The following is a 26,725-nucleotide window of genomic DNA, read 5'->3' on the forward strand; positions in this document are numbered from 1 at the left end:
AAAGTGATCCTGGGTTTAAATAGTTTCACTGAAATGGGGTTGATGGTGGACCATGTGTGTCCTGCAGATACCTGGTGGAACACAGACCGGGCAGAGGGTGCAAGACCAGAAAGAAGGCAGAAGACAACAGAAACCTTCCTGCGATGGCAAAGTGATGGACCCATAAACTCAGTTTCAGAGGGACATTCAAATGATCTTGGAGGCCTTAATTTCCATGGGGTCAACCTGAGCAAGATATGATCCAGTTGGTTCAATAAAACACAAAAAAAAACTTTTATTCAAAACATGATGAAAACAACAGCAGAAGCACAAAAATTAAAACAACAAACTACTGCTTGGTCTTATAATGGGACTTCACGATGCGTGCTCGACCTCTTGACCGATTTCTGCCTCCTCGGCATCGCATACTCCTTCGTGAATGCGTGCCTCTCTCCTCAGACGGTGCATTGCGCCCAAAAGCCTGCCAGTCCTGCTCATACACCGCCGCTAGTTGGAGAGGGTGTTGCAACGAGTGCAGGGAAGCCGCCATCCCCTGCATGAGATCATTAGATCGAATCAGCCTGTGATCTACGACTTCATGGAAAGAGCGCCATTCCTTGAGCATGTTAGCACGGTGGCGTTCGTTTCTCTCGTGCTCCATGCGCACGTGTCGTAGCCATTCTCCGGCGATCTGTGCAAGACCCGAAAGGTTGCCCTTGCTGTCAGCGCCGCTATATTGGTGTTGGCCTTGTTGTGTCGAAGGCGTATCTTCAAATACCAAGGGAGAGGACCTCGGAGAGACCTCTTCGGCGGTACATGCTGTACTCGGCAAAAACTCTGTGGCCTCGGCAGAGGTCGAAGGGTTTGCGTTGAAGTTAATGCCGTTCACTTCCTTTCGATCTACTGGAGTCATCTGTCTGGTCATGCCAGAGAAATTGGACAAACCGTAATCCATAGCGTTACTTCCCCCTGACCGTTTGGTCGGTATGGTGGAGGTGCAAACGATCCTGGAAAGAAGAAACAAGGGTTTGTGTTAATTTCCTGGTTTGTGTTAACTTCAATTTCCTGTCAGCACCACAATTTCTCAAACACAGGTAGTGGGAAAAGTACTTACCTTGTTGTGATTTTCGTAGATTGAAGGAATGGTCACTGGAACCAAAAAATTTTAATGGTGCTGGCGGTGAAAAATCCACCAAGGGTCGTTTGTTGGAATCCCGTGTTTTGGATGGTCCCACAGGCAGTGAGGTCGCGTCCCAATGCCCTTGCTTGTTGATCATATCTGGACATCATGGGGTCGGGGAGAGATGAGAAAAGTCAGGAAGCAAGAATCTACGACTTAATCACCATTCATAATCATCATCATCATCCTGTGCAACACTATGCAGAGCGTTGGTGCCGCGAAGGCATAATCCTGCTCGGGTCGCCACTCAACTGAGGAAGTCAGGGCAAGAATTTGGAATTTGTTCATGGTGCCGGCAATAGCTCGCCTACTCTTCGTGAAGGACACTGTGGGATCTTTAATGTCTAACTAACTAATGCTGGCAGATGGGACACCCAGTTTAACGTCCATCCAACTTTGATTCATAATTAGTCAGAAGACGTTAAACTTGCTGTCTTTGAAACCCAGGATTTGACAAATTTAAAGCAACATCTGGCAGCAGGTGGTTTACATACTGCCGAACAGTGAGTGCACTGGTAATTATTTCTGCAGAGTTTTTGTTTGGAAAAATTAACTGATCATCAAAAAAAACTCATCACTTTCATTTTTTGAAATGTGCAGCTTCACAAACATGTTTCTTCAATTGTAATGGCTGATTATGTAACGGGAACTTCACTTCAATCACCTGGTTGATCAACAATAGCATGCTTGAGTGGTTCTGGATAGGGATCTTTCCCTTTAAATAATGACCCTCATAATGAAATCCTTCAGTTCTCGTGGTTAGACATTCATTTACTGCTGTCGAAAGTCACTCCAGAGGCTTCTGACAGGGAAAACAAGAAGAAAATTCAGATGCCACGCCTGACATCTGAACAACGTTTAAGGGCAATTGGGATGCTTGAGGCTGGTGTAAGCCAGCAAACAATTGCCCAACGTCTTGGTTGGTCACAGCCTGCAATTTCCAACCTGGCCAGGCGTTACGGTAAAACTGGAACTGTGAATGATGGTCCACGAAGAGGAAGACCACAGGTAACCACCCCAAACCACTGGATTGTGCTGCAGCATCTTCGTGATAGTTTCAGCCCTGCGACGCAAACAGCTGCAGTGACAAAAGGTCGCCACAACAACCGCATCAGTGTCTCTACTGTGCGGAGGCGCTTGAGAAGTCGGGGCCTGGTGGCAAGACGTGTTTGCAGAGGTCCAGTGTTGAACGCAGTGTATCGGCAGAGCAGACTAAGATGGTGTCTGCAGCAACGCTGCTGGACACAGCAACAGTGGAGTGCAGTCTTGTTCAGCGATGAGTCCAGATTTTGCCTCCATGCTGCTGATGGGTGTCAACAGGTATGGCGCAGGGGTGGGGAAAGGTAGGCATCATGCTGTATTCGCCAGATCAATCGTTGGGGAGGACCCAGTGTGATGGTATGGGCCGGTATTTCGACCCGTTTCAGGACACCTCTGGTCGTCATCAAAGGCAATCTCACTAATCAGCGTTATGTCAATGAAGTTTTGAGACATCATCTGGTGCCATTTCTCCAGGCTCATCCTGACATCGCAGTTTTCCAGCGCATAACAATGCTCGACCCCATGCTGCTCGCCTGACCACCAACTTCCTCCAGGAACAGGGTGTTGAAGTGATGCCTTGGATGCCTTATTCCCCTGACCTCAATCCCATTGAGCATTTATGGGATGAGCTTGGTCGACGTCTTGCATCGAGATCAACGGCTGTCAATCGGCAAATGCCATTCAAGGCTTGCAGGAGGAGTGGGGCAGACTTCCCAAGGACCACATCAGACGCCTGGTACAGAGCATGCGTCGGAGGTGTACAGCCTGCAGCACAGCTCAGAGAGGACACACACGATATTGAGGACTGCTGTCATTCTGTCCTTGACTGTTCGGAGTGTTGTGTCCATTCCTGTCATTTTGTTTTCAGTGTATTCAGGTGCGTGCCTTTGTGTTGCAGTGCTGTGACTTTTGTTGCACCACCCCTTGTGATGTTCATGCTTTTTGTTTTTTGTGATTGAGGCAACCTCTTGTTTATCGACGTGTTTTGTAAAGATAGCTGAACTTTACCTCTGTGTTCAAATATTTCTCATTTTTGCGATAAGTTTCTTTTGATGTTGAGTATATTTCGATGAACTGAGGATCAGGTTCATATAAAGTTCTTTTTTTGTTAAAACTATCTCCAGTCAAGCCTATTATTTGCATTTTGCGTTTTGTGATATGACTATGCACAGCATAAAAACTATTTGCCGATGGGACAAAAGTCGTGAATCAGACTGCCGAGCTCTGTCCTTTCGCATTGCGGCTACCATTTTAACGGGCCCAATTTAGTTTAAAAAACTGTTCTTTACTTTAGTTTAAAACATGCATTGTTTGCAGGTGTGGTCGGTTTTGCTGATGCTGTCGCAATAACATGAAGTGAATCAGACAAAATCATTCAGTATCTTTCTCACAAAAATAATTAATAATCGTTATTACAAGAGGATGATAATTAATTTGAAGGTTGGCCTCCACTTTGGCTTATTTACCATCTAGCGATACCATTTATGAATAAAATAGCTCCAAGTAGGCTAACGGTCAGCATCCTCTTACACGAGCTTACAGCATCCTCTTAGCTCTTACACGAGCCTCGATCTTGCATACAAAAAACAAACAAAAAAAAAAACGCTCATCTCTTGAGATTGTAGTTCAGACCACTGCTGCTTTGGGGGGGGACAACAACCCTGGTGGCCCCCCCTGAACCGAAATTGAAACATCTAAAAGTGGACGATCCTGCGGACCATTGAGTAGAAGGGCTGTATTGCGTTCCAGAGTAATTGGTTGGTAAATATGGGATATGTCGGAATCCAAAGTTTCAGGGGTATCTTTACTCTCCTCCCCCCTTTTGGGGGCCCCCATGATCCAAAATCAGAAAATTTCATCCTGGGAGATTGTGCAGCCTTGTATTCATTCATGTGTCAAGTTTCAGAGCAATCAGCCGGGTGACAAAGGAGGAGTCGCAAAAATCGCAAAAAGTTAACAGACGGACATCGCAACTCATTTTATAAGTTAATCTCTTCGAGAATCGACATGAGATGACCTAAAAATTGCAAATTACGAGCCTCAGTGCAAAATGTATTCGTCATACAACAAGCATTCTGAGTATTGCGCTGCAATACATGTCCCCTACCAAAGTTCAAAGTGCCATAACTTTGTCAAAAATTATCGAATATGCAAATTTATGCACGGTTGATGCTGGTTTTCAAACTTGATCTGAGTTATGCTGAGACACGTGTGTACAAAATTTTGTTGAAATCAGCCAATGTTTGGTGGAGTTATCGCACGAAACCAGTGTGACAGACGAACCTCATTAAATATGCAAATTTATGCACAGTTGAATGTGGGCGCGGATGATGTGAGACCGGGTTATCCTGACCGGGTTTTCCTGAACGGGTTATCCTGACCAGGTTATCCGCGGACCTTGGAAGCTAGGTTACTTCTGACGCATACTGTGTATACTGCTAAGAGGGCAGAGTGTCAGATACATATTTAAGATCTCGCGAGATCACGGCGAGGTCACGTCTTTTCGAAGCTGCTCCATGCGCTCACGCTTTCGAAGCTTTTTTTTTTTTTTTTTTTTGTATACAAGATCGAGGCTCGTGAAAGAGCTAACATTAATCACACAAAAAGACAAACCGACACACAAAACACAAAAAACAAGGGGAGCGGCAGACAAGATGGGGAGAGGGGGAAGGACACAAAAGAGAGGGGGAAGAGGGGGAAGGACACAAACACAACATTTGAGAGCAGGGACATCGGGAGGACTTGGGGGGAGGTGGGAGAGGATTAAAACATATGAACACTGCAAGGACTCTGGGGTGAATTACCGGGGGTAGAAAAGATCAAGGTTTTCGATGGGGGACGATAAGAGATGGTGGTGAACAGCTGTTTTAAAGACCTGGAGGGAGGAGTGGGATTGAAGGGAGTGGGGGAGTTTGTTCCAGAGGTGGGAGAAAAGGGGAATGAAAGAGTGAAGGTGAGCAGAGAGCCTAGACTTTGGCAGTTTAACCATAAGAGGGTTGCAGGCAGATCTTGTGCGACCTGAAGGAATATTGGGAGGACAGAGCACAGAGAGAGCTGGGGGAGCAAGGCCGGAGAGGAGTCGGTAGAAGACAGAAAGACCACCAACCTGCCTGCGGTGACCGCCAACCCTTTTTTTTTTTTTTGATATAAAGGTCAAAGCTGCATAAAATCATCAATTTTCATTTTGTATTTATAAAAAATGTTTTTCATTATTTTGAGCGTACAGTAGAATAAGAAGACTACGGAATACAAACGGACGTGGACGGGCTTTGCATTTTCACATGCTTTCTGGCTTTTAAAATTATATTTACAGCCATTAGATCAGAAGGAGATCTCGCGAGATCACGGCGAGGTCACGTCTTTTCGAAGCTGCTCCATGCGCTCACGCTTTCGAAGCTAAGTGATATTTCTCAATTGTGTTTTTGTCGAGACTGTATCTATCTTTCGGTGTATGTACCTATAGCGTATCTTTTGGAAAATTTTCGGTGCTAATTTTTCGTACATGTATACACAATCGTCGGTTAATGGTATCGAGTATTCTGCGGCCTAGTACTCGTAGGCTTAGACTACCGTACCGTCTCCGACCTTGTGGTTTGTTTTTCTCTCAGCGATTCGTCGAATGCGCTGAAATTTTCGTTCTCTGTTTCGTACCAGTCGTTCACCCCGTACCTCCTTGTTTAATATCTGTACTCACAAAAAACAAAAAAAAAAACCCCAAAAAAAATATTTCCTTCCCAGGTCTTATTCGTTTATTTGTTGTCCTTTTTGTTCGTTCGTTCTTCGTTCGCGATCACGCGGTTAGAAATGTATAATCTCTCCCCTGAACAACTATTTTCTCTCATATATTATAACACCCTTTTCTTCTTTTCCTACAAAAGGATGCTTTCGTCTTGCTCACCAAATCTATTCATTCCAAAAAATATATATAATACCATCTCTTACAGTTCCTCCTTTCTACATTCCATGAACTATCCAGAACTCCATCCCTCCTCCAGTGTCCTCAAACGTATTTTTGACTCGAAGGTCTCAAACTCATTTTGCAAAAAATGTTCGTTTCCCATGAATCGTACACTTTTCAAAATCCAATCTCACCCCTCCCCTCCAAATCCTCCCCATCACCCATCCATTTCAAATCTCCCCCCTTGCCCCTTCCCTCCCCTCCCTCCTAAACTCCTCCCACACCCCTCCCCTCCGAGACTCTCCCTCGCTCCTCCCCTCCTAGACTCCCCTCTCACCCCTCCTCCTCAAAGCATCCTCCCTGCTTCTTCCTCCTTCCAACTTTCACCTTCATCTCCCCAAACCTTCTGCCTTGCTCTTCCCCCTCCTCAAATAACACCTCACTGTGCCTCACCCAATCTCCATCAAACCTTTTGTCCGCCCCATTCTTCCCTTTCTCCAAGCTATTCTGAAATCTCTGACACACCTTCAACAGCTCTCCCTACCTCTTCCTCCTCTTCCACATCTTACCCTACCCCTCCCCCCCCCTGTTCTGGACCCGATGCTCCCCCTTCCTCTTCATTAACGGTATGGACCTCAAACATCCGGGGCCTTCGCTCAAACTTGACTGACCTCTCCATACAGGTTGCTTCTGACAAACCAGATGTGATCTGCTTAACAGAGACTTTCCTCCTTCATGATGTCTCTGATGCCCTGGTATCTCTCCCAGGTTACTCCCTCCTCCGGTATGATAGACCTGAGCCTCGTCCTGGAGGTGGGGTTGCTATCTTTATAAAAAACTCTTCCTCACTCGCCCTCCACTGCCCTCTCTCCACCTCACCCCCAGGAATACCTTTGGCTACGGCTTCCCCTTCGCTCCCACCTTTTGTTCATATGTGTGTTGTACCGTCCACCAATCAGCGATGACTCCATCTACATCTCACTGTCTGATAATATGGACCAACTTCTATCTACCCATCCCAACTCTCTCTTCCTCATATGTGGTGATTTCAATTGTCACCATGCCAGTTGGCTGGGTGTGGGTACCTCTCTCACCAGCCATGGCTCTTCAGCAAAGGACTTCTGCGACTCACTGGGACTGACACAATCTGTCAATTTCCCGACCCGGATCTCAGTCAACGGAGCATCTTCTCTTCTGGATTTGGTTATGACAAACTTCCCTGAAAATGTCTGCTGCTCTTCTTCTGCTCCAATCGGCTCATCTGATCATGTGCTTGTCAAAGTGGACATCTCTCTGACCATTCTCAGAGAGCCTCCTCAGCGTCGACGAGTCTGGCATTTCACTCAGGCCAACTGGCACGGTCTTCAAGCAGCCATCAATCATCTGGACTGGTCTCCCATCTCTACCGCCTCTGACATCAACTCATCCTGGGAATTCTTTCAAAGTAAATTGCTCTCTCTCATGCACAGATTTATAACATCTCGTCTTCAGTTGTCATACCCTTCCTCCCGTCCATGGTACACGGAATCTTGTGGTGAGGCTGTTGCCCTGAAACAACTTGCTTTCGTCTCCTGGAAAGCAAATCCAACGGAAGGAAATCTCATTTCCTTTCACAAAGCCCGAAACAAGTGTGTGTCCACCCTCAGGAGAGCCAGGAAACAATATCTCACCATTCTCAAGACCGAACTCTCTTATCTGTCTCCCTCTTCCAAATCCTGGTGGCGTCTGGTCAAATCTGTTTCTGGTGTTTGTTCCCCCTCCATCCCCTCCCTCACCTCAAACGGCTTAACGGCTGACTCCGCACGTGAAAAAGCTGAATGCCTCAACTCTGTGTTTGCCTCTAAATCTTGTGTCCCAAACCCATCCCTCTCTGTACCCACCGTACCCAGTCGTACCCAGTTGCTCCTGGACTCTGTCCTTTCCTCCTGACAAGGTGGAAAAGTTTCTGTCAACCCTCGACTCTGATTCTGCAACTGGACCTGACGGCATCAGCCCACGGGTCCTAAAATCATGTTCTTCTGCTCTTTCACTCCCTCTTTCTGTTCTCTTCACCCTCTCTTTTGCTCAAGGTCATCTGCCATCTGCTTGGAAATCAGCCAACATCACCGCTTTGCACAAAAAAGGTGCAAAAACAGATCCCAGCAACTACAGACCAATCAGCCTTCTCCCAATTATCAGCAAAGTCATGGAATCCATCATTGCTTCAGATATTAAATCTTTCCTCTTCTCCAATGGCTTGATCTCTGATCATCAATTTGGTTTCAGACCTGGTCACTCTACTCTGGACATGCTGCTTCTGCTTTCTCAACAATGGATGGAGGTCCTCAACGCCAAACAGGAAATTAGAGCTGTCTCCCTTGACATTTCACGTGCCTTCGATACGGTCTGGCACCCTGCTCTGCTCTCCAAACTCTCCTCCTTTGGTATCCATGGAAATCTCCACGCATGGCTGGCGGACTTCCTCTCTGGTCAGAGTCAACGTGTGGCCCTGAATGGGTTTCTCTCATCTCCTCTTCCTGTTCAGGCTGGAGTTCCCCAAGGTAGTGTTCTGGGCCCTGTGCTTTTTCTGGTCTTCATCAATGATCTCTCTGACTCTCTTGAAAATCCTCTCTATCTCTTTGCTGACGACTCTACTCTCTGTCGCTCCATTCCTCATCCCTCAGATCGGCAGTCTGCAGCCTCCTCACTCTCTGCAGACCTGGACAAAATCACAGACTGGTCAAACAAGTGGAACATGTCTTTCAATCCTGACAAATCTCACACTCTTACAATGTCTCTCCGAAAGGACCGACTGGACAACCCTCCCATCTACTTTCTCAACAATCCTCTCCAAGAAGTTCTGTCGCTCAAGCTTTTGGGTCTCACTATCTGCCATGATCTTTCTTGGGAAAACCACATTTCCAAGCTGGCCTCCAAAGCCAGTCGCCGACTGGGCATCCTCCGTCGTGCGAAGTCCTTCCTTGGCACACCTGAGCTCCTCACCACATACAAGGCTTTCATCCGCAGCTCAATGGAATACTGTTCCCCCCTCTGGGCTGGTGCTCCTGCCTCACACCTTGCTCGGCTTCACGCTGTTGAGGCCAAAGCTTTCAGAATCATTGGAATCTCCTGCGATGTAGTCAACGCCGAGGGCCTTTCACTCACTCACCGCAGGCAGGTTGGTGGTCTTTCTGTCTTCTACCGACTCCTCTCCGGCCTTGCTCCCCCAGCTCTCTCTGTGCTCTGTCCCCCCAATATTCCTTCAGGTCGCACAAGATCTGCCTGCAACCCTCTTATGGTTAAACTGCCAAAGTCTAGGCTCTCTGCTCACCTTCACTCTTTCATTCCCCTTTTCTCCCGCCTCTGGAACAAACTCCCCCACTCCCTTCAATCCCACTCCCCCCTCCAGGTCTTTAAAACAGCTGTTCACCACCATCTCTTATCGTCCCCCATCGAAAACCTTGATCTTTTCTACCCCCGGTAATTCACCCCAGAGTCCTTGCAGTGTTCATATGTTTTAATCCTCTCCCACCTCCCCCCCAAGTCCTCCCGATGTCCCTGCTCTCAAATGTTGTGTTTGTGTCCTTCCCCCTCTTCCCCCTCTCTTTTGTGTCCTTCCCCCTCTCTCCCCATCTTGTCTGCCGCTCCCCTTGTTTTTTGTGTTTTGTGTGTCGGTTTGTCTTTTTGTGTGATTAATGTTAGCTCTTTCACGAGCCTCGATCTTGTATACAAAAAAAAAAAAAGAAAAAAAAAAAGAAGTATTCACACAGATTATACGCACAGAAGCATATGGTAAAGTGACACTCCAACCTCCCTAGATGTATTGTTGATTTATTGGTAAACTATGTGAATTCAATGTATTCTTGCCTCATATGAAGAATTGTGTCAATGGAAACAAAATTCAGTGAAAACGTTTTTGACTTGATGCTTATTCTAGGAAAGCATTTTAAAGAACAGTCCACGATTACAGCATATTGTACACAAGGAATATTAACAGCTTTGACTTACCGCACTCCAAATTATAGTCCGGAAAACTCTTGGGGAAATTACCAAGGGTTATTTACCTACAGGTTCTGAATCGTTCCCAATCACTAATTACCTCAGGACGGGCTCACCTGCGATTCGCACTCGGGACTTCGATTTATACAACTCGCAGACAGGTCAGCAGAAGCACGAGAAAATAAGTTGTTTTTCAAGATCAATGATCGATGTGTGTGTATATATATATATATATATATATATATATATATATATATATATATATATATATATATATATATATATATATATATATATATGTTGCTCGGCTTGGCTCCGCCCCTCCTGAAAGAGCGCGCTGTGTCGCACTTTTGACGTTCTCGAGACGAGGCTGAGGGCGCATGTTACGGCTTGAGGAGAACTCTAGAATAAACAAAGTGCCATAACTTTGTCAAAAATGATCGAATATGCAAATTTATGCACGGTTGATGCTGGTTTTCAAACTTGATCTGAGGTATGCTGAGACACGTGTGTCACGCCTCGCCTCGTTGATAAGCCCGCAAGGTCGCTCCGTGCAGCAGCCTGCACGTGTTGCACTGTGTGAATTATATAATTACCAACTCAAGGTTTGAGGTACTGCCGATTCAAGAGATATCCATTTCCCCCCCCCCCCCCCCCCCCGTTTAATTAACGATATCTGCCAAACCACGTGCCCTATCGCAAATTCCAAAAGGACATTTTAGTAGACTGACATGCCGAACAGATCTGTGAAGTTTCCCCTTGATTGGATCAAAAATGAGGGAGGAGGTCGGTTTTAAAGGTTCATGCTTAAAAACGTCATAACTCTGAAACCATGTGACACATGACGTCATGCTCCCTGACTTTTTTGTTCGTCATGGGTATGCGATTCTGCCTGCAAAGTTTGGCCTCGATCTTTTCAGCCGTTGCAGAGAAAAAGGGGTTTTCATATTTTCACGAAAAACAATATGGCGGCCGAACCACGTGACCGTTGACGTCATAATTACTATTAAAATATTCTACAGACCGAGTCCCTCCTACGGTGAAAATTTGATCTCAATCGGTCCAATTATGGCAGAGAAACTGGTTTTTAAAGGAAATTAAAACTTAAAATGGCACTGAGTTAAGGATCATCAGAATTATCAGAATTCCCAAAGTTCAAAGTGCCATAACTTTGTCAACAATGATCGAAACGTTGTGAAGTTCGAACTTGACCTGTAACTTATCATGAGGAAACCATGTGCCAAGCTTGAAATCATTAGCATTAAGCGTTTAGAAAAAAAGTCCGGAAAACTGTTCTTTGCGTGACGGACTGACAGACTGACGGACGGACGGACGGCGTGCAAACCTATAGTCCCCTCCGGTGTACACCGGTAGGGGACTAATAACCAGTGATGCACTTAATGCTGATCTAATCCTCCTTTATTCTCGATTATTGGATTTTAAGCGATGCAAGTTATAATTTTTTTAAGTACACGGACAAAATTTCAATCACTTGTTAAATTTAACATTTCTAGTGCATGAGCTCCGGGTATACATAAGATTTGCATTTCTGCTATTAATACTAACAGCAATGGGCCCGCCTGATTGGAAGAGGAAGCAGGCCTCGGATTAGGTGTTTACTATAGCGCCTCTAAAATACACAAACTACAACGGCACATACCAACGGCGTACAGCGCATACCTCAGCCAGGCTGAACAGTATTAATTGTATCCGATTGATAGGCCAGATTCGTATCTTCACCAAAATCGAACCAATTCTTCCTCGTCAGACACCTGAACCGTCCACCAAGTTTCGTCCAAATCCGTTTATATCTTATTGAGATATTGTGCTATATATCGTTTTTGGCAATGTCAATGGTGAAGAATAACTTTAATAATTCTCAGATCCGGATGCAAGTCTTCAACAAAAATCTAATCAATTCGTCCTTGTCGCACGCTCAACCTCCACCAAATTTCGTCCGAATCCATACGTAACTTTGAAATATCCTGCTCATTAACTGGCACACAGACAAATGGGGGTGAAAACACAACTTCCTCCATCGACCATCGGTGGCAGAGGCAACAACAGCTTCTCTCTCAGGGATAGCGTGGAATAATTGGCTTACTTTGCGATTTTCCTGCCCTTTTTAACCGCTAACCATTCACAACGTTTGAATCATTGGAATCTCCTGCGATGAAGCTGATTGCAAGGGACTTTCACTCACTCACCGCAGGCAGGTTGGCCGTCTTTCTGTCTTCCACCGACTCCTTTCCGGCCTAGCTCCCCTCAGCTCTATCTGTGTTCTGTCCCCCAAATATTCCTGCAGGTTGCACAAGGTCTGCCAGCAACCCTCTTATGGTGAAATTGCCAAAACCAATACTCTCTGCTCACCTTCACTCTTTCATTCCTCTTTACTCCCGCCTCTGGAACAAACTCTCTCACTCTCTTCAATGCCACTCCTCCCTCCAGGTGTTTAAAACAGCTGTTCACCACCATCTCTTATCTTCCCCCATCCAAAACCTTGATCTTTTCTAACCCAGTTAATTCACTCCAGATCCACTTTTTTGAAATACCTACTTCCTTCCTGGAAGTCCTAGCAATGTCCATGTGTTTTACACCTCTGCTTCCTCCCCCCCCCACCCCCCAAGCCCTCACCCTCCCAATGTCCCTGTTCTCTGCTGTTGTCCTTGTGTGCTTCCCTCTCTCTCCCCATCTTGTCTCCCTCTCCCTTTATTGTATGTTTTGTGTGTCCGTTTGTTTGTTTTTCTTCTGATTAATGTTAGCTCTCACACGAGCCTCGATCTTTTGTCCAAAAAAAAAAATGTGCCTGCTTTCTCGGGAGGGGAAAGGGTTGGATGGGAGTCCGGAGGGAGGTGGATGGTAGATGGGGTGGGAGGTGGAGAGGGATGAGGAATTGTCCGGCATTGCCCGTCAGCGCCGGGTACTTTTGCGAGTAAAATATAAAGGTATGTTCCGATAGTATGCAAGTAATGGACGTAATTAATAGACATAGTCATGGTCCACTAATGCGTAATTAATCGACACTCAGTTCCAATGAAACGTAGTTATTAGATGTATGTACTTGCATTGCATTAGTGCGTAAATAATGAAAACGTAGTTCATTAATTAGTGCGTAACTAATTAGTAATTAATGTAGTGCGTAATTAATTAATTATTAATTAATTCCGTAATTAATGTAGTGCTTAATTAATGAAACGTAGTTATTAGATGTATGTACTTGCATTGCATTAGTGCGTAATTAATGGATATCCTCACGTTCCAATAGTCCATAATTAATTATCAAGATTACGATATCATCATATTTCAACATAATTAATTATTAAGATTTCGATATTATCATATTTCAACATAATGAATTATGAAGATTTCGATATCATATTTAGACGTAATTAATTATCTAGATTTCGATATCATATTTCGACATAATGCCGCGCTAGAGGATATTTAATTATTTGGCATGGGGGCGGTGTACTTTGAATGTATCTGTACTTGTTTATGTTATGATTGGGCAATCCTGGGGAAACAAGTGGTTTCAGGAATGTGGGAAAAGTTGAAAATGTAGCGCAGGTGCACTGTCTGCACACCAAGCATACATGCAACGTTTGGAAATGGATATTCTCATCAAAATAACAAACAACTCACCAGGAGGAGCCACAAAATATTCCTCCTTCGATTTAGAAGCATTGGCCAGTATCTTTTCAGTGCTTGCTTGTGTCACATGGTCATCACGGAGAGGCGCGAACCTGTTGAGATTTTGCACGTCAATTGGAATAAACAAATACCTGCTTTTGAGCATCAGTGGCTGCTTGTTTGAAATTGTGGAAGTGTAAATTTATGAAGCAAGTAATTTCTATGAGCCACAACCTGCTTTCCTAGTCTGCAAGTTTTTTTGTAGTTTCCATGCAGAATTTGGGATCTCCTACAGTAGGCGAATTATCTCCGACACTCTGACCAAGTGACACTCTGACCAAGTTCGTTTGCTCGAGAAAAGTAAAACTCTTAGTATAGGCAATGATAGATCGCATATTGTCATGGCAAAATCATTTATGACTGAGGGTAATATGTAATACAGATGGGATGTTTTTGGAAATAATGTAATGTTAGATCGAGTCTGTCTTATGGAGGCATATAAGCAAATTGGAGAAAAGATATTGTTTTCTTGGTAAATAATTAAATTATATAACTGACGCAACAATGTCTGACCAGCTGCCTGGAATAATTGGCATCTACTGAATTGCTTGACAAATCCCATTGTGATTCTAAACTAGTGAATAAAACTACCATTGTTTTAATAAATTAGATGTAAATATTTGTAAGGTGTGTACCCTCCCACTTTTGCCTACGTGACTTCTGGGGGATGGCAATTCACGTATCAATCATCAATTTTAATGTTACAACTAGGCTTTGAGAAAAATTGTGTATGGAACTATAAAAAAAATTGCATGCAGTATTGAGTTTTAAAATAAAACTAAACTGAACAATGGTTCGGAGATAATATACCTGTAATTCATACAATTGCATGTAGGTTTACTCCGTCTGGGTAACTATAAGAAATCCATGTCGGCCGGCTCTCTCTGGCTCTCTGATATGGGTTCATACCTCTTACTTATGCGGAAAAGATGAGTTTGCAGATTGGAAAAGGATGTGATTGTCATAGCGACTGAGTGACCTTTTTGATTAAATAAGGACTTTCTTATTGTATGCGTTTGTATATTTTCTAAATATTAAATCATAAATGTCCCTGCAATGGCATTATAAAACGTTGCTGCAGTTATAATAACGTTAACGCAACGTTATGATTGATAGGGTCTTGGTGCCGAAGAGTCTGGACCAGACATATTCTTCTCATTAAAGAATTTGAAAATGCAGATCTGCTCTCAGCGGGGAGCACTCCCATCTCAGGATTTCACTTGACCAATCACATTGTATCCCCCATCCTTGCTCCCTCCCACCCAAACTTTGCCCAACCAATCCTATTGGTCTCCTCCCCTCTCTTCACTCCTCCCCCCTCCACTTGCTCCTCCCACTTGAAATTGTATAAGAATCAGAACAGATGTCCAGTTAGCAGGATTAGCACCGGAATTGTAAGATGTTGTAATGCTGTACTTAGGATGTTTACTTGGCTGGTCGATTCTGTATGTTTACACTGTATGTTAACTGTATTCTATGCATGCTGGTGTTTGGTATGACATTTCTTTGTGCATCTCTACTGTACCAGGATTTCACTTGGGACCTTCTATGATGTTGACTGTATACTGTGCATGCTACTGTATCCTTATGATGTTTTCTTTGTGCATCCCTACTGTACCAGGATTTCAATTGGGACCTTCTGTGAATCTTGCAATGTAATTTGTGAATTGTGATATGGTTTGATAAATGTTATTGTTTCTTGCTGTGTATTTCCTTGTAGACAGAAAGTGTTGTCCTCCTCGGGAATTAAAATTTGTGACTCTTCTGACATTGAATTTTTGGTTCATCTATTACATACTACTGGAGGAAAATATCCCTGACAATGCACAGCACAATCAAGCCGGTTACCAAAACGTCGTTCAAATGCAGGACAATAATAAACAAATGCAAGCAATTCACAATTCTGATTTGGTAATCCCTGTATAAATGTGAAGGAAAGGTCTGCCAAAAATGATGATTAACTGCACAACGTGACATTGACAATTCACCATTCTGAGATGCTGTATCCGTATCAAAATTGTCCATCAAGATCTGCACTCGACCATCTTCAGCGTTTTAAATCGCTGTAAATTAACCACTGTAAATCTTGTATTTATGCAAATTAGCCACGTGATACAAACAATACATCGATTATGCGACCTCAAACTTGTCCATCGTGACAGCCTGATATTAGTGAAATATACAATATAGAGCAACCTCACAATACTTAGACTGTTGTTCACCACTACTTTCCTATGCCATCTCCAGGCGCTACATGACGTCATCGCCAGACACCCAAGGGGGCCCGGCAATGACGTGCGCTGAAAGGGAGTACTGTTTTCACCCCAATTTCATGTTTGTCCGGGCGATACCTCAGCCATCCTTTGAGCGAAAGCTGAAATTGGGAAAACTAAATAGCCTATTTTACTCCTTGAGATCCCAGGATTACCAACCCGAAATATCGTTTCGGTCGGTTCAGCAGTTTTTACGGCACCTTCGAACAGACGGACGGACATTTGGTGAATTATAGTGAGATTGATTTATCAATTAAATAGTTAATTATTTAATTTTTTCGATGAATGACTTATTTATTTAATTTTCAAAAAATTACAGCTTCAGATGAAACACTCACTGGTGGCTTAAGTATGCTATAAGCCAATTGATTAAGAAATTATTTTAGGATTATTATTGATTTTAATTATGCAATTAATCAATAAATAATCGTACACCTCTCCCTCCCAATTCAGTCTCTCTTGTATGTGCTGCACGGCGGTATCGCCAGGCGCCCCAGCAATGCCACGCACTGGAGGACGTTATTTATTTATTTGGCATGGGGTGGTGTACTTTGAATGTATCTGTACTTGTTTGGATATTTGTTCAGGAATAAATTTGATATTTTGGCGGCTGTTTTGTTTTAAGCTAATTATCTCAAATGACCCAATGCTGACAGTCCAGTAAAATTATTTTTCAAATTGGTTGTCTTGGGAAGCAAATTCCACCAAAAATAACCCCCAAAAAACGTAGATGCCAAAATGAGGTTGAGCCGAGCAGCTGCCGGATTACAACAAGCCTGACAGTTGTCGCAATATGACCAAATGGTGTTCATGGTTTGAAAGGGTGTTTTCTCGTCATGTGCATTTATATTTCACCCAATCTTTAGCAACCATTTGTGGGACGCATTAATCTCGTTTATGACAATATCCCATTTCCCAGTCCTAAAAGTGTTGACAAATTCAGCAAATGAAGGGGTTTTTTTTGTACCATAACCTTAAAACATTCATCACTGGTTGCAGTTCACATTTATGAGAAGCGTTACAATGTTGGAATCATTCAAGTCAGCAACCACATGTACATTTGAAGTTTCATGGATAAACTGATCACTTCCAACATCAACATGCCACGAGGTGACCATAAAACTCCGAAAACCTTCAAGCGTAAACCCGGATTGATTTGTCTCTACCTAGACGCCTTGAGGGTGGGCAGGATGGCCTTCCCGAGAGGGAAGCACACTCGCTTCTTAGCTGTCTGGCCCGTTTTGAATCCCGATGCAGCTATAAACAGGCATCCCGGTGTTTTCCAGACAGGGTGATCCATTAATGTGTGTGCCGTCCCTCGGATGGACGGGTGTTAAATTGGACATCCCATCTCCAGCATTAATCAGTGCACGTTAAAGATCTCACGGTGTCCTTCGCGAAGAGGTGAACCATCGCCGGCACCTTGAATAAATTCAAAATTCGTACTCCAACTACTGCTGACAAGGCAATGGCAAACCACCTAGCATGATAGAGTATGGTACATTAGAATCAGAACTACCAGAAAACTAAATTTCCACGGTACCTTGCACAATATTTGGAGAAATATCAAGAGTACAACGTGGTGATTCACCGTGAATAAAGAAAAAAACAGGATGACACAATGACAGGCTGATCGGGGGTCAAAGGTAGGTAAGCATGGGACATTCAAAAGGTAAAACAAATGAGACACTCATAATAGTTCAAGACACCACCAACGTTTTTGATTTCTCGACACAATTATTTAATAAGACGATCTAAATGTATATCTTTATATAGGCACCCCATACTATTTTAGGGTGTATCTTGGGGACCAAATGTGAATACATTTTGTTCAAAGAACTATTTAAAAGCACCACAGCTCGAAGACAACCGGGTAAGAAAGGGTCATGACGTTTATACGTACCCCTCTTCAAACAAAGACTCCAGCGGTTCTACACCTGTTGTATCAACTGACTGAAGCAGTTCAGAAAATTTCACTGCTTGCTTCAACCGTTCTACCCCTTCCGCAGTCGCAAAAGCCACCAAAGACAGACGTTCCAAATGTTCCACCATCGCAGGTTCAATCGAAGACTCCTGCGGAACCATAGCAAGCGGTTAGGTGATGTCAAAAGCTCCTGAATGTTTGTGCTGACCGAGTACTCAAATACGGAGAAACAAACAGGCTGGGATGGTTATGGAGTTTACCTCGCACGTGTGAGAAAGTGAATCCATACTCCATGTTGGTTTTTGTGGAACCTGAAAGTAAAAGTTGGAAACTACATATGTTGCATGCAAATTTTGTCAAAAACAAGCTGATCAACCTCTCATACTATACAACCTTTCCCCAAACCACTCCTTTCCTTGGTTTTGTTTCACCATAGTTTGAGACGATGGATGCACCACGACACTGGATTAAGCCTCTCCCTAGAGGCCTATAGGACAGGCTATCTGTAATTGGTTTGTTTCTCCAATTAGAGCCTCAATTTGGTAACCCAGAGTTTCTTCCACCCCTTGGACGACTAAACCACCATTTAGGAATTTTAGGGTTTTTTTGTTCTTCCTGCACTCCCAATTTCATAACTGTATAAATTTCCGAACTGGATCTCGGAACCAGCTGGGACTTTTGGAATGAAATTTGGCATCAATAAATACGATTGGAAAGTACTTAGGGTTGACATTGACCTAATTTTCACGGTCATGACCTAATTATACATTTTCACCATAATTCGACTAAGGTTTGTCCAATCAGAACGAAATTGCCTTTTCGAGATAGCCCAGAGTAAGACGCATTTATGCCTCATTTACATCATACCCCTCAAGGTTAAAAGTGAAGGTCAAATAGCGCTCTGAAAAAATACCACTTTTTTTGGCATCGCTCAATTTTGCCATTGTGGAATCTCAAAGACCTCTTCGCCTTCCATACCTCTTCTATCATACTAGCATACCTGCACGAAAGTTGTGAATCTGATATTTGTTTTGCATCCTTGACATACCTTTTTCGGAGTGACCCAATTAATAAAAAACTAGAACAATGCGACTGTTGCCAATATGTCTCCGCATAGTTCCACAATGGGTAGATGCCATCACTCTGCATATGTATGGGTAGGGGATCACGTTTGTGAAGTTTTGTGTTGATCGGATAAGGTTCATTTTTCTATCCAAAATGGCTGCCAAACCACGTTATCTATGACATCATCATTTTCAAACTATATGCAACAGTGCTGTTAGATGATATTTGTAAAATTTTACATCAATAGGGTGAGCGGTTTCAGAGATACAATTATTTAATATTTTCCTTCAATCCAACATGGCTGCCAAACCAATGTGACTTGTGTCATAAATTTAACATTTCAATACAAATGGGTCATAGATCATGTGCATGGAATTTCAGATTTTTAGGATCAGGAATTCAATTAAAACATTTTTGGCTGGCATACCACTTTACCTATGATGTCATCATCATGCTTTTGTTCCCCAATGGGAGAACTTGACAATGGGCCAAGTTTAAAATTTTTCCATTCAGCGGTTTCCGAGAAATATTTTTTTAATTATTTGCTTTTAATCCAAGATGGCTGCCATACCACATGACCTATGACGTCACAATTATCACGTAAACATTCTGCATGGGTGTCACCCCTTCCCTGCAAGTTTCGTCTCAATCAGACATATGGTTGCTGAGAAAAACGAGGTTCAGCCCGGACAGACGGATGGACAACCCGAAAACGTAATGCCTCCAGCATTACTAGGGGGTGGGGATGTGGAATTGAGGACTGGGGCAGCAGGAGATGGGGATGTGGAATGAGGGCCGGGCAGCAGGAAATGGGGATGTGGAATGAGGGCCGGGGCAGCAGGAAATGGGGATGTGGAATGAGGGTGAGGGTAGCAGGAGATGAGGATGTGGAATGAGGGTGAGGGTAGCAGGAGATGATGAGGTGAAATGAGGGTCGGGGGAAACAGGAGATGGGGATGTGGAATGAGGGCCGGGGCAGCAGGAAATGGGGATGTGGAATGAGGACCGGGGCAGCAGGAAATGGGGATGTGGAATGAGGGTTGGGGTAGCAGGAGATGATGAGGTGAAATGAGGGTCGGGGGAAACAGGAGATGGGGATGTGGAATGAGGGCCGGGGCAGCAGGAAATGGGGATGTGGAATGAGGACCGGGGCAGCAGGAAATGGGGATGTGGAATGAGGGTGAGGGTAGCAGGAGATGAGGATGTGGAATAAGGATTGGGGTAGTAGGAGATGGGGATGTGGAATGAGGGTCAGGGTAGCAGGAGATGAGGATGTGGAATGAGGGTTGGGGTAGCAGGAGATGGGGATGTGGAATGAGGATTGGGGTAGCAGGAGATGGGGATGTGGAATGAGGGTCGGGGAAACAGGAGATGGGGATGTGGAATGAGGGCCGGGGCAGCAGGAAATGGGGATGTGGGATGAGGGCCAGGGCAGCAGGAAATGGGGATGTGGAATGAGGGTTGGGGTAGCATGAGATGAGAATTTGGAATGAGGGCCGGGGTAGCAGGAGATGGGGATGTGGAATGAGGATTGGGGTAGCAGGAGATGGGGATGTGGAATGAGGGTCAGGGTAGCAGGAGATGAGGATGTGGAATGAGGGTTGGGGTAGCAGGAGATGGGGATGTGGAATGAGGATTTGGGTAGCAGGAGATGGGGATGTGGAATGAGGGTCAGGGCAGTAGGAGATGGAGATGTGGAATGAGGGCCGGGGTAGCAGATGGGGATGTGGAATGAGGGTTGGGGTAGCAGGAGATGATGAGGTGGAATGAGGGTCGGGGTAGGAGATGGGGATGTGGAATGAGGATTGGGGTAGCAGGAGATGGGGATGTGGAATGAGGCTTGGGGTAGCAGGAGATGGGGATGTGGAATGAGGGTCAGGGTAGCAGATGAGGATGTGGAATGAGTGTCGAGGTAGCAGGAGATGAGGATGTGGAATAAGGATCTGGGTAGCAGGAGATGGGGATGTGGAATGAGGGTCGGGGTAGCAGGAGATGATGAGGTGGAATGAGGGTCTGGGTAGCAGGAGATGATGAGGTGGAATGAGGGTCGGGGTGGCAGGAGATGATGAGGTGGAATGAGGGTCGGGGTAGCAGGAGATGAGGTGGAATGAGGGTCGGGGTAGCAGGAGATGGGGCTGTGGAATGAGGGTCAGGATAGCAGGAGATGGAGGTGGAACGTGGGTCGGGGTAGCAGGAGATGAGGAGGTGGAATGAGGGTCGGGGTAGCAGGAGATGGTTAACAGAAAGGAAAAGTTGAAGGTATTTTATATGAATGCCAAAATGATGAATGGAAACATGGAAGAGGTGGAAGATGAGGGGCACGACCTCGTTTCTGGAAGTGAATGGTGGATTAAGGAGCAATACAATTTGAGGGCTGGAATTAAACTGGAGGAGGGAGGGATTTATCGGCTCCTGGTGTGGGGGAAGAGCACTAAAGAGGGGATGTGTAATATCAAGTGATGAGTGTTGGCTGTGGGAGGGGAAGGGTTCATTTGCCAGAAATCGATTGGGTCCAGAAACAGGGAACAGGGAACGACAGTGAGGAGGATTTTCGAACTCTCCTCTTATTTAGTCTCAGGCTGTGTCACGTGGTCCCATCACTGCCAATTCTGCTGAAACTTTGCGCTTATTCTTTATAATAACCGAGACCTTCATTATTTCAAACATCTCAATAAAATCACCTCGTTTAGCATGTGCTGTCCAAAGTCCCGTCTCCTTCAGTCATTCCTCATCGCTTCGTCTAACTAGGCCCAGAACCAGTCATCGGATGTGGCCACAAACTGTACACACCAAATATTCTCGACGAGACCTCAATAACTTCCTGTCCTGTTCCACCGACCTCCTTTGATTTACTATTTATACCCGAGAAACCCCATTAGTTTTACCGAAAGCAACTTGTTCCAAATGCAGCGTTTGCAAATCGTAAAGTAACATCACCATTACCTTGGTACTGAGGCCCCGACCCAAGGTACGCCCAAGTATCACGTGCATGTTCCGCATCAGCATGGCGTCACTCTGTATCCCTCGTGCTGGCCCCGCCCTCTCAATGAGCTCACAGTCACGTGACACTCTGCTCCGCCCCACACAACAAGCACGCCACGCGGTTGACCGCACACCTCCGCCAGGTTGGACAGTTTACGTTTTGTATCCACTGATTGGTCGCATCTGGATTTGGACCTGAACCAAAATCGAATCGGCTTGTTCTGGTCACCAAACCAACTCATCCACCAAGTTTTGTTGCACTTACAGCTCGTCCACAACTTTTTATGACACAATCATTCCCAATCAAGGACAACCTTGCCACCTCCACTTTAAACATAAACTAAAACGCCACTGACGTCACGACGTCGACCGATATGTCTCCGCCCACATTATTACATCATTGTACATACCTGTACCAAGTTTGAATTCGATCACTTCAGCCGTTCTCAAGTTATAGACCTTCAAGTGGGGTCACCCGTGGGAATCCCACGGGCATGGACGTGTGTGACATTTGGACATATTGAGTTTGATGCTGCACAGTCAGTTTTACAAAATGGTTACTGGCAATTTATCAGATCCACAAATGATGTAATCTACACAATTTATTTACTTCTCATAACATGTGAATGCATGTGCGTGCACATGGGAAATACAGTTTGACATCACATGTAAAATGTGACGAGCTCAAATCCTCTCCCTCCCCCCCCCCCCCCCCCCTCATCAGGGAGTGGATCACGCACACACATGGGGGAGTGGGTCACACACACACAGAAGCTGGTCACACACACGGAGCGGTTGGGGGAGGGGGACACACACAGGGAGTGGGAGAGGATCACGACGTTCATTGGTGTCTCGTTCTGTTCCCTCATTATTTTATTCATTTTTAAAATGGCTGTTACAAATAACCCTCATGCAACTCATTGAGACACCACCGACATAAAGAAGCAGGAATGACCACCCACATTACGTAACCTTTAGCTAAAGACAGCTCAGATGCACACGGCGCATATGGAGAATATTTTGACGTCGAGAGCAACTCTCACCAAGAACCTGACAAAAAAAAAAACGCAATGAAAAAACGTGAAATGGTTTCTTTATTAATCCGGAATGTGTACATGATCGATTCAGGCTAGAAAACTCGTGCAAAAACCCCCAAAAAAATTATTAAAGATTTCTCGATTTTATTTCCTCGAGTAATAAAAATCTTCTTTGGGTGGTGTATATCGCTTCAAATTAAACAGACCGCCTGGTGAGTGAGTCGTTATCAAAATGTTGTAATTGTTGTTGTAATTAATATATCTCGGCAATTATGTGCGTGCATTTTCTCAATTATTGCTGAAATCGAGACTAAAACCATCGATAAAAATGAAATCAGATCGTGAATTGCAGTCAAGATAAAGGCTTATGTTATAGGCCTTTGAAAATGCATTTTGTTCTATAAACGGAAACTTTCATGGGATTTTATTCCTGTTTTTTTTCAACCGAGTCGAAAACCATGTTAACGACTATGCAAAATGAAATGACATATCGAATTAGAGTTGAAATAAAACTGTGAGAGAGAGCAAGACACCAAGGGCCTACAAAACAGGCCTCAAAGCTATACGAGTTAATATAATGGCGGATATTTGTTTTTGAAGCCTCGCCCAGAATGGGTGGAGTTACTCTCTCAATGGAGTAAGCCACACCGCCGGAAAGACAGACAGACAATCACCTACGGCTAATATAATATAGATAACAGACTTTGACCCGAAAATATAATCAGTTAATCTTTACATGATTATAAATACCTGCAGCAAGTTTGAATGAGATCACTTCAGCCGTTTTCAAGTTATATACCTATTACACACTTTGTCCTTTTGACCCCAAAATCTAATCAGTTAATCTTTACATCGTTATACATACCTGTACCAAGTTCGATTTAAATCCATTCAGCTGTTCTCAAGTTATCACATTTTCACCTGATATGGCCTCTGACCTTTGAGCAAATCACCCAAAAATTTAATCAGTTCATCTTTGCAGCATTATACATATTTGTCCCAAGTTTGAATTAGATCACTTCAGCTGTTCTCAAGTTATGGACCTATTACAGACTGGCATTTGACCTTTGACCTCTTAACCCCAAATTATAAGCAGTAGATATTTACATCATTATACATACCCTTACCAACTTTGAATGAGATCACTTTATCTGTTCTCAAGTTATAGACCTATTACAGACTTTGACATTTGACCCCAAAATCGAATCAGTTAATCTTTACATTATTATACATATCTCTACCAAGTTTGAATTAGATCACTTCAGCCATTATCAAGTTATAGACCTATTACAGACTTTGACCCCAAAACCGAATCAGTTAATCTTTACATTATTATACATATCTCTACCAAGTTTGAATTAGATCACTTCAGACATTATCAAGTTATAGACCTATTACAGACTTTGACCCCAAAACCGAATCAGTTAATCTTTACATCATTATACATACCTGCACCAAGTTTGAATTAGGTCACTTCAGCCATTCTTCAGTCATAGACATATTACAGACTTTGACCTTTAACCTGTTGATCCCAAAATCTAATCAGTTCATCTTTACATCATTGTACATAAGTGGACCAAATTTGGTCAGAATCCCATCACTGGTTCACAAGTTATCGCGGTAACAGTATTTTTACCGAAGTCATGGACTGTGCATCGCTCTGACCTTTGACCTCATGACCCCAAAATCGAATCAGTTCATCTTTACCCAATTATACATACATGCACCAACTTTGACTAAGATCCCTTCAGCCGTTATAAAGTCATCGCGGTAACGAAAACCTGTCATGGACGGACGGATGGACGGAAAGCAGGACGGACAACCTGAAAACATAATGCCTCCGTCGACGGAGGCAAAAAATTATGTCAAATGGTCTTAGTTTAACTGGACATCAAATATTTTCATCAATGGATTGTTGTCCATCAAAGGACACTGACCCTCAATTTTGATAAAAATTCCTTGCACAGATCATTTTAAAATCCTTTTTGCAGGACTTTTCAGCATAACTTGGGAAGGACGAACAGCTCAGATCCATTCGCAGCAAACTGGATAAATCATCCATCATATCAAACTGCAGGTTTCACTGCACCAGATGTTTTTTTTGGATACAAAGTCAAGGCTCATGGAAGAGTGAAAACACAGAATGGATAAGGATGCACCAGAACAAAAGGAACAGCAGAAAGAGGGGTTACCAACAGCAGGACCAAGGGACAAAATAGAGAGAGATGGATAAACAAGGGATGAGCATAGGAATGAATGGCAGGGAAGGATGCATTGGGTGGACAAGGTCGATGCAGAAGCAAACTCTCAGGAAGGAAAAAGTGTAAATTTGGAAAAGTAGAAGGGGGTAGGGAGAGGGTGGGTTTCACGGGTAAAAGAGATCATGGTCTTGGATTGGCGACGATTTGAGATAATGATGAACAGCTGTCTTGAACACCTGGAGTGAATAATGAGATTGAAGAGAATGTAGAAGTTTGTTCCACATGTGGGAAAAGGGAGAGAAACAAATGGAGTGGAGGTGAAAAGTGATCCTGGGTTAAATAGTTTCACTGAAATGGGGTTGATGGTGGACCATGTGTGTCCTGCAACCTGGTGGAACACAGACCGGGCAGAGGGTGCAAGACCAGAAAGAAGGCAGAAGACAACAGAAACCTGCCTGCGATGGCAAAGTGATGGACCCATAAACTCAGTTTCAGAGGGACATTCAAATGATCTTGGAGGCCTTAATTTCCATGGGGTCAACCTGAGCAAGATATGATCCAGTTGGTTCAATAAAACACAAAAAAAAACTTTTATTCAAAACATGATGAAAACAACAGCAGAAGCACAAAAATTAAAACAACAAACTACTGCTTGGTCTTATAATGGGACTTCACGATGCGTGCTCGACCTCTTGCCCGATTTCTGCCTCCTCGGCATCGCATACTCCTTCGTGAATGCGTGCCTCTCTCCTCAGACGGTGCATTGCGCCCAAAAGCCTGCCAGTCCTGCTCATACTCCGCCGCTAGTTGGAGAGGGCGTTGCAACGAGTGCAGGGAAGCCGCCATCCCCTGCATGAGATCATTAGATCGAATCAGCCTGTGATCTACGACTTCACGGAAAGAGCGCCATTCCTTGAGCATGTTAGCACGGTGGCGTTCGTTTCTCTCATGCTCCATGCGCACGTGTCGTAGCCATTCTCCAGCGATCTGTGCAAGACCCGAAAGGTTGCCCTTGCTGTCAGCGCCGCTATATTGGTGTTGGCCTTGTTGTGTCGAAGGCATATCTTCAAATACCAAGGGAGAGGACCTCGGAGAGACCTCTTCGGCGGCACATGCTGAACTCGGCAAAAATTCTGTGGCCTCGGCAGAGGTCGAAGGGTTTGCGTTGAAGTTAATGCCGTTCACTTCCTTTCGATCTACTGGAGTCATCTGTCTGGTCACGCCAGAGAAACTGGACAAACCGTAATCCATGGCGTTACTTCCCCCCTGACTGTTTGGTCGGTATGGTAGAGGTGCAAACGATCCTGGAAAGAAGAAACAAGGGTTGGGTTTGTGTTAATTTCCTGGTTTGTGTTCAGGGGGCATTATACCATTGAAGGCAAAAAAAAACCATTTTTTTACAAATATACAAATGCATCAATTAAAATGTTTGTTTCCTAGTATTGTATATATGTACCAAGTTTGAACGTAAATGGAC

General features: G+C 44.2%; 2 protein-coding genes across 2 annotated transcripts in view; both read right to left on the reverse strand.

Moving 5' to 3' along the window:
- Positions 1–249: 249 nt before the first annotated feature.
- LOC137429007 (glutamyl-tRNA(Gln) amidotransferase subunit C, mitochondrial-like) lies at positions 250–22,154 on the reverse strand. Its single transcript, XM_068118976.2, has 6 exons — positions 21,972–22,154; positions 18,224–18,274; positions 17,943–18,112; positions 13,719–13,819; positions 1,094–1,258; positions 250–986 (listed from the first exon to the last, which is right to left on the reverse strand). Exons 1-6 carry the CDS (start codon positions 22,032–22,034, stop codon positions 901–903), a joined length of 636 nt encoding a protein of 211 aa, XP_067975077.2. The 5' UTR covers positions 22,035–22,154; the 3' UTR covers positions 250–900.
- A 3,660-nt stretch (positions 22,155–25,814) lies between these two features.
- LOC137429008 (uncharacterized) overlaps positions 25,815–26,725 on the reverse strand; it is a 75,522-nt gene continuing 74,611 nt past the window's right edge. The window contains exon 6 of the mRNA XM_068118979.2: positions 25,815–26,552. Coding sequence (XP_067975080.1) covers positions 25,894–26,552 — 659 coding nt within the window. The 3' untranslated portion in view covers positions 25,815–25,893. The remainder of the gene's footprint in view (positions 26,553–26,725) is intronic.

This window comes from Myxine glutinosa, chromosome 6 (genome assembly GCF_964187855.1).
Source record: "Myxine glutinosa chromosome 6, kmMyxGlut1.1, whole genome shotgun sequence".
NCBI lineage: Eukaryota > Metazoa > Chordata > Myxini > Myxiniformes > Myxinidae > Myxine > Myxine glutinosa.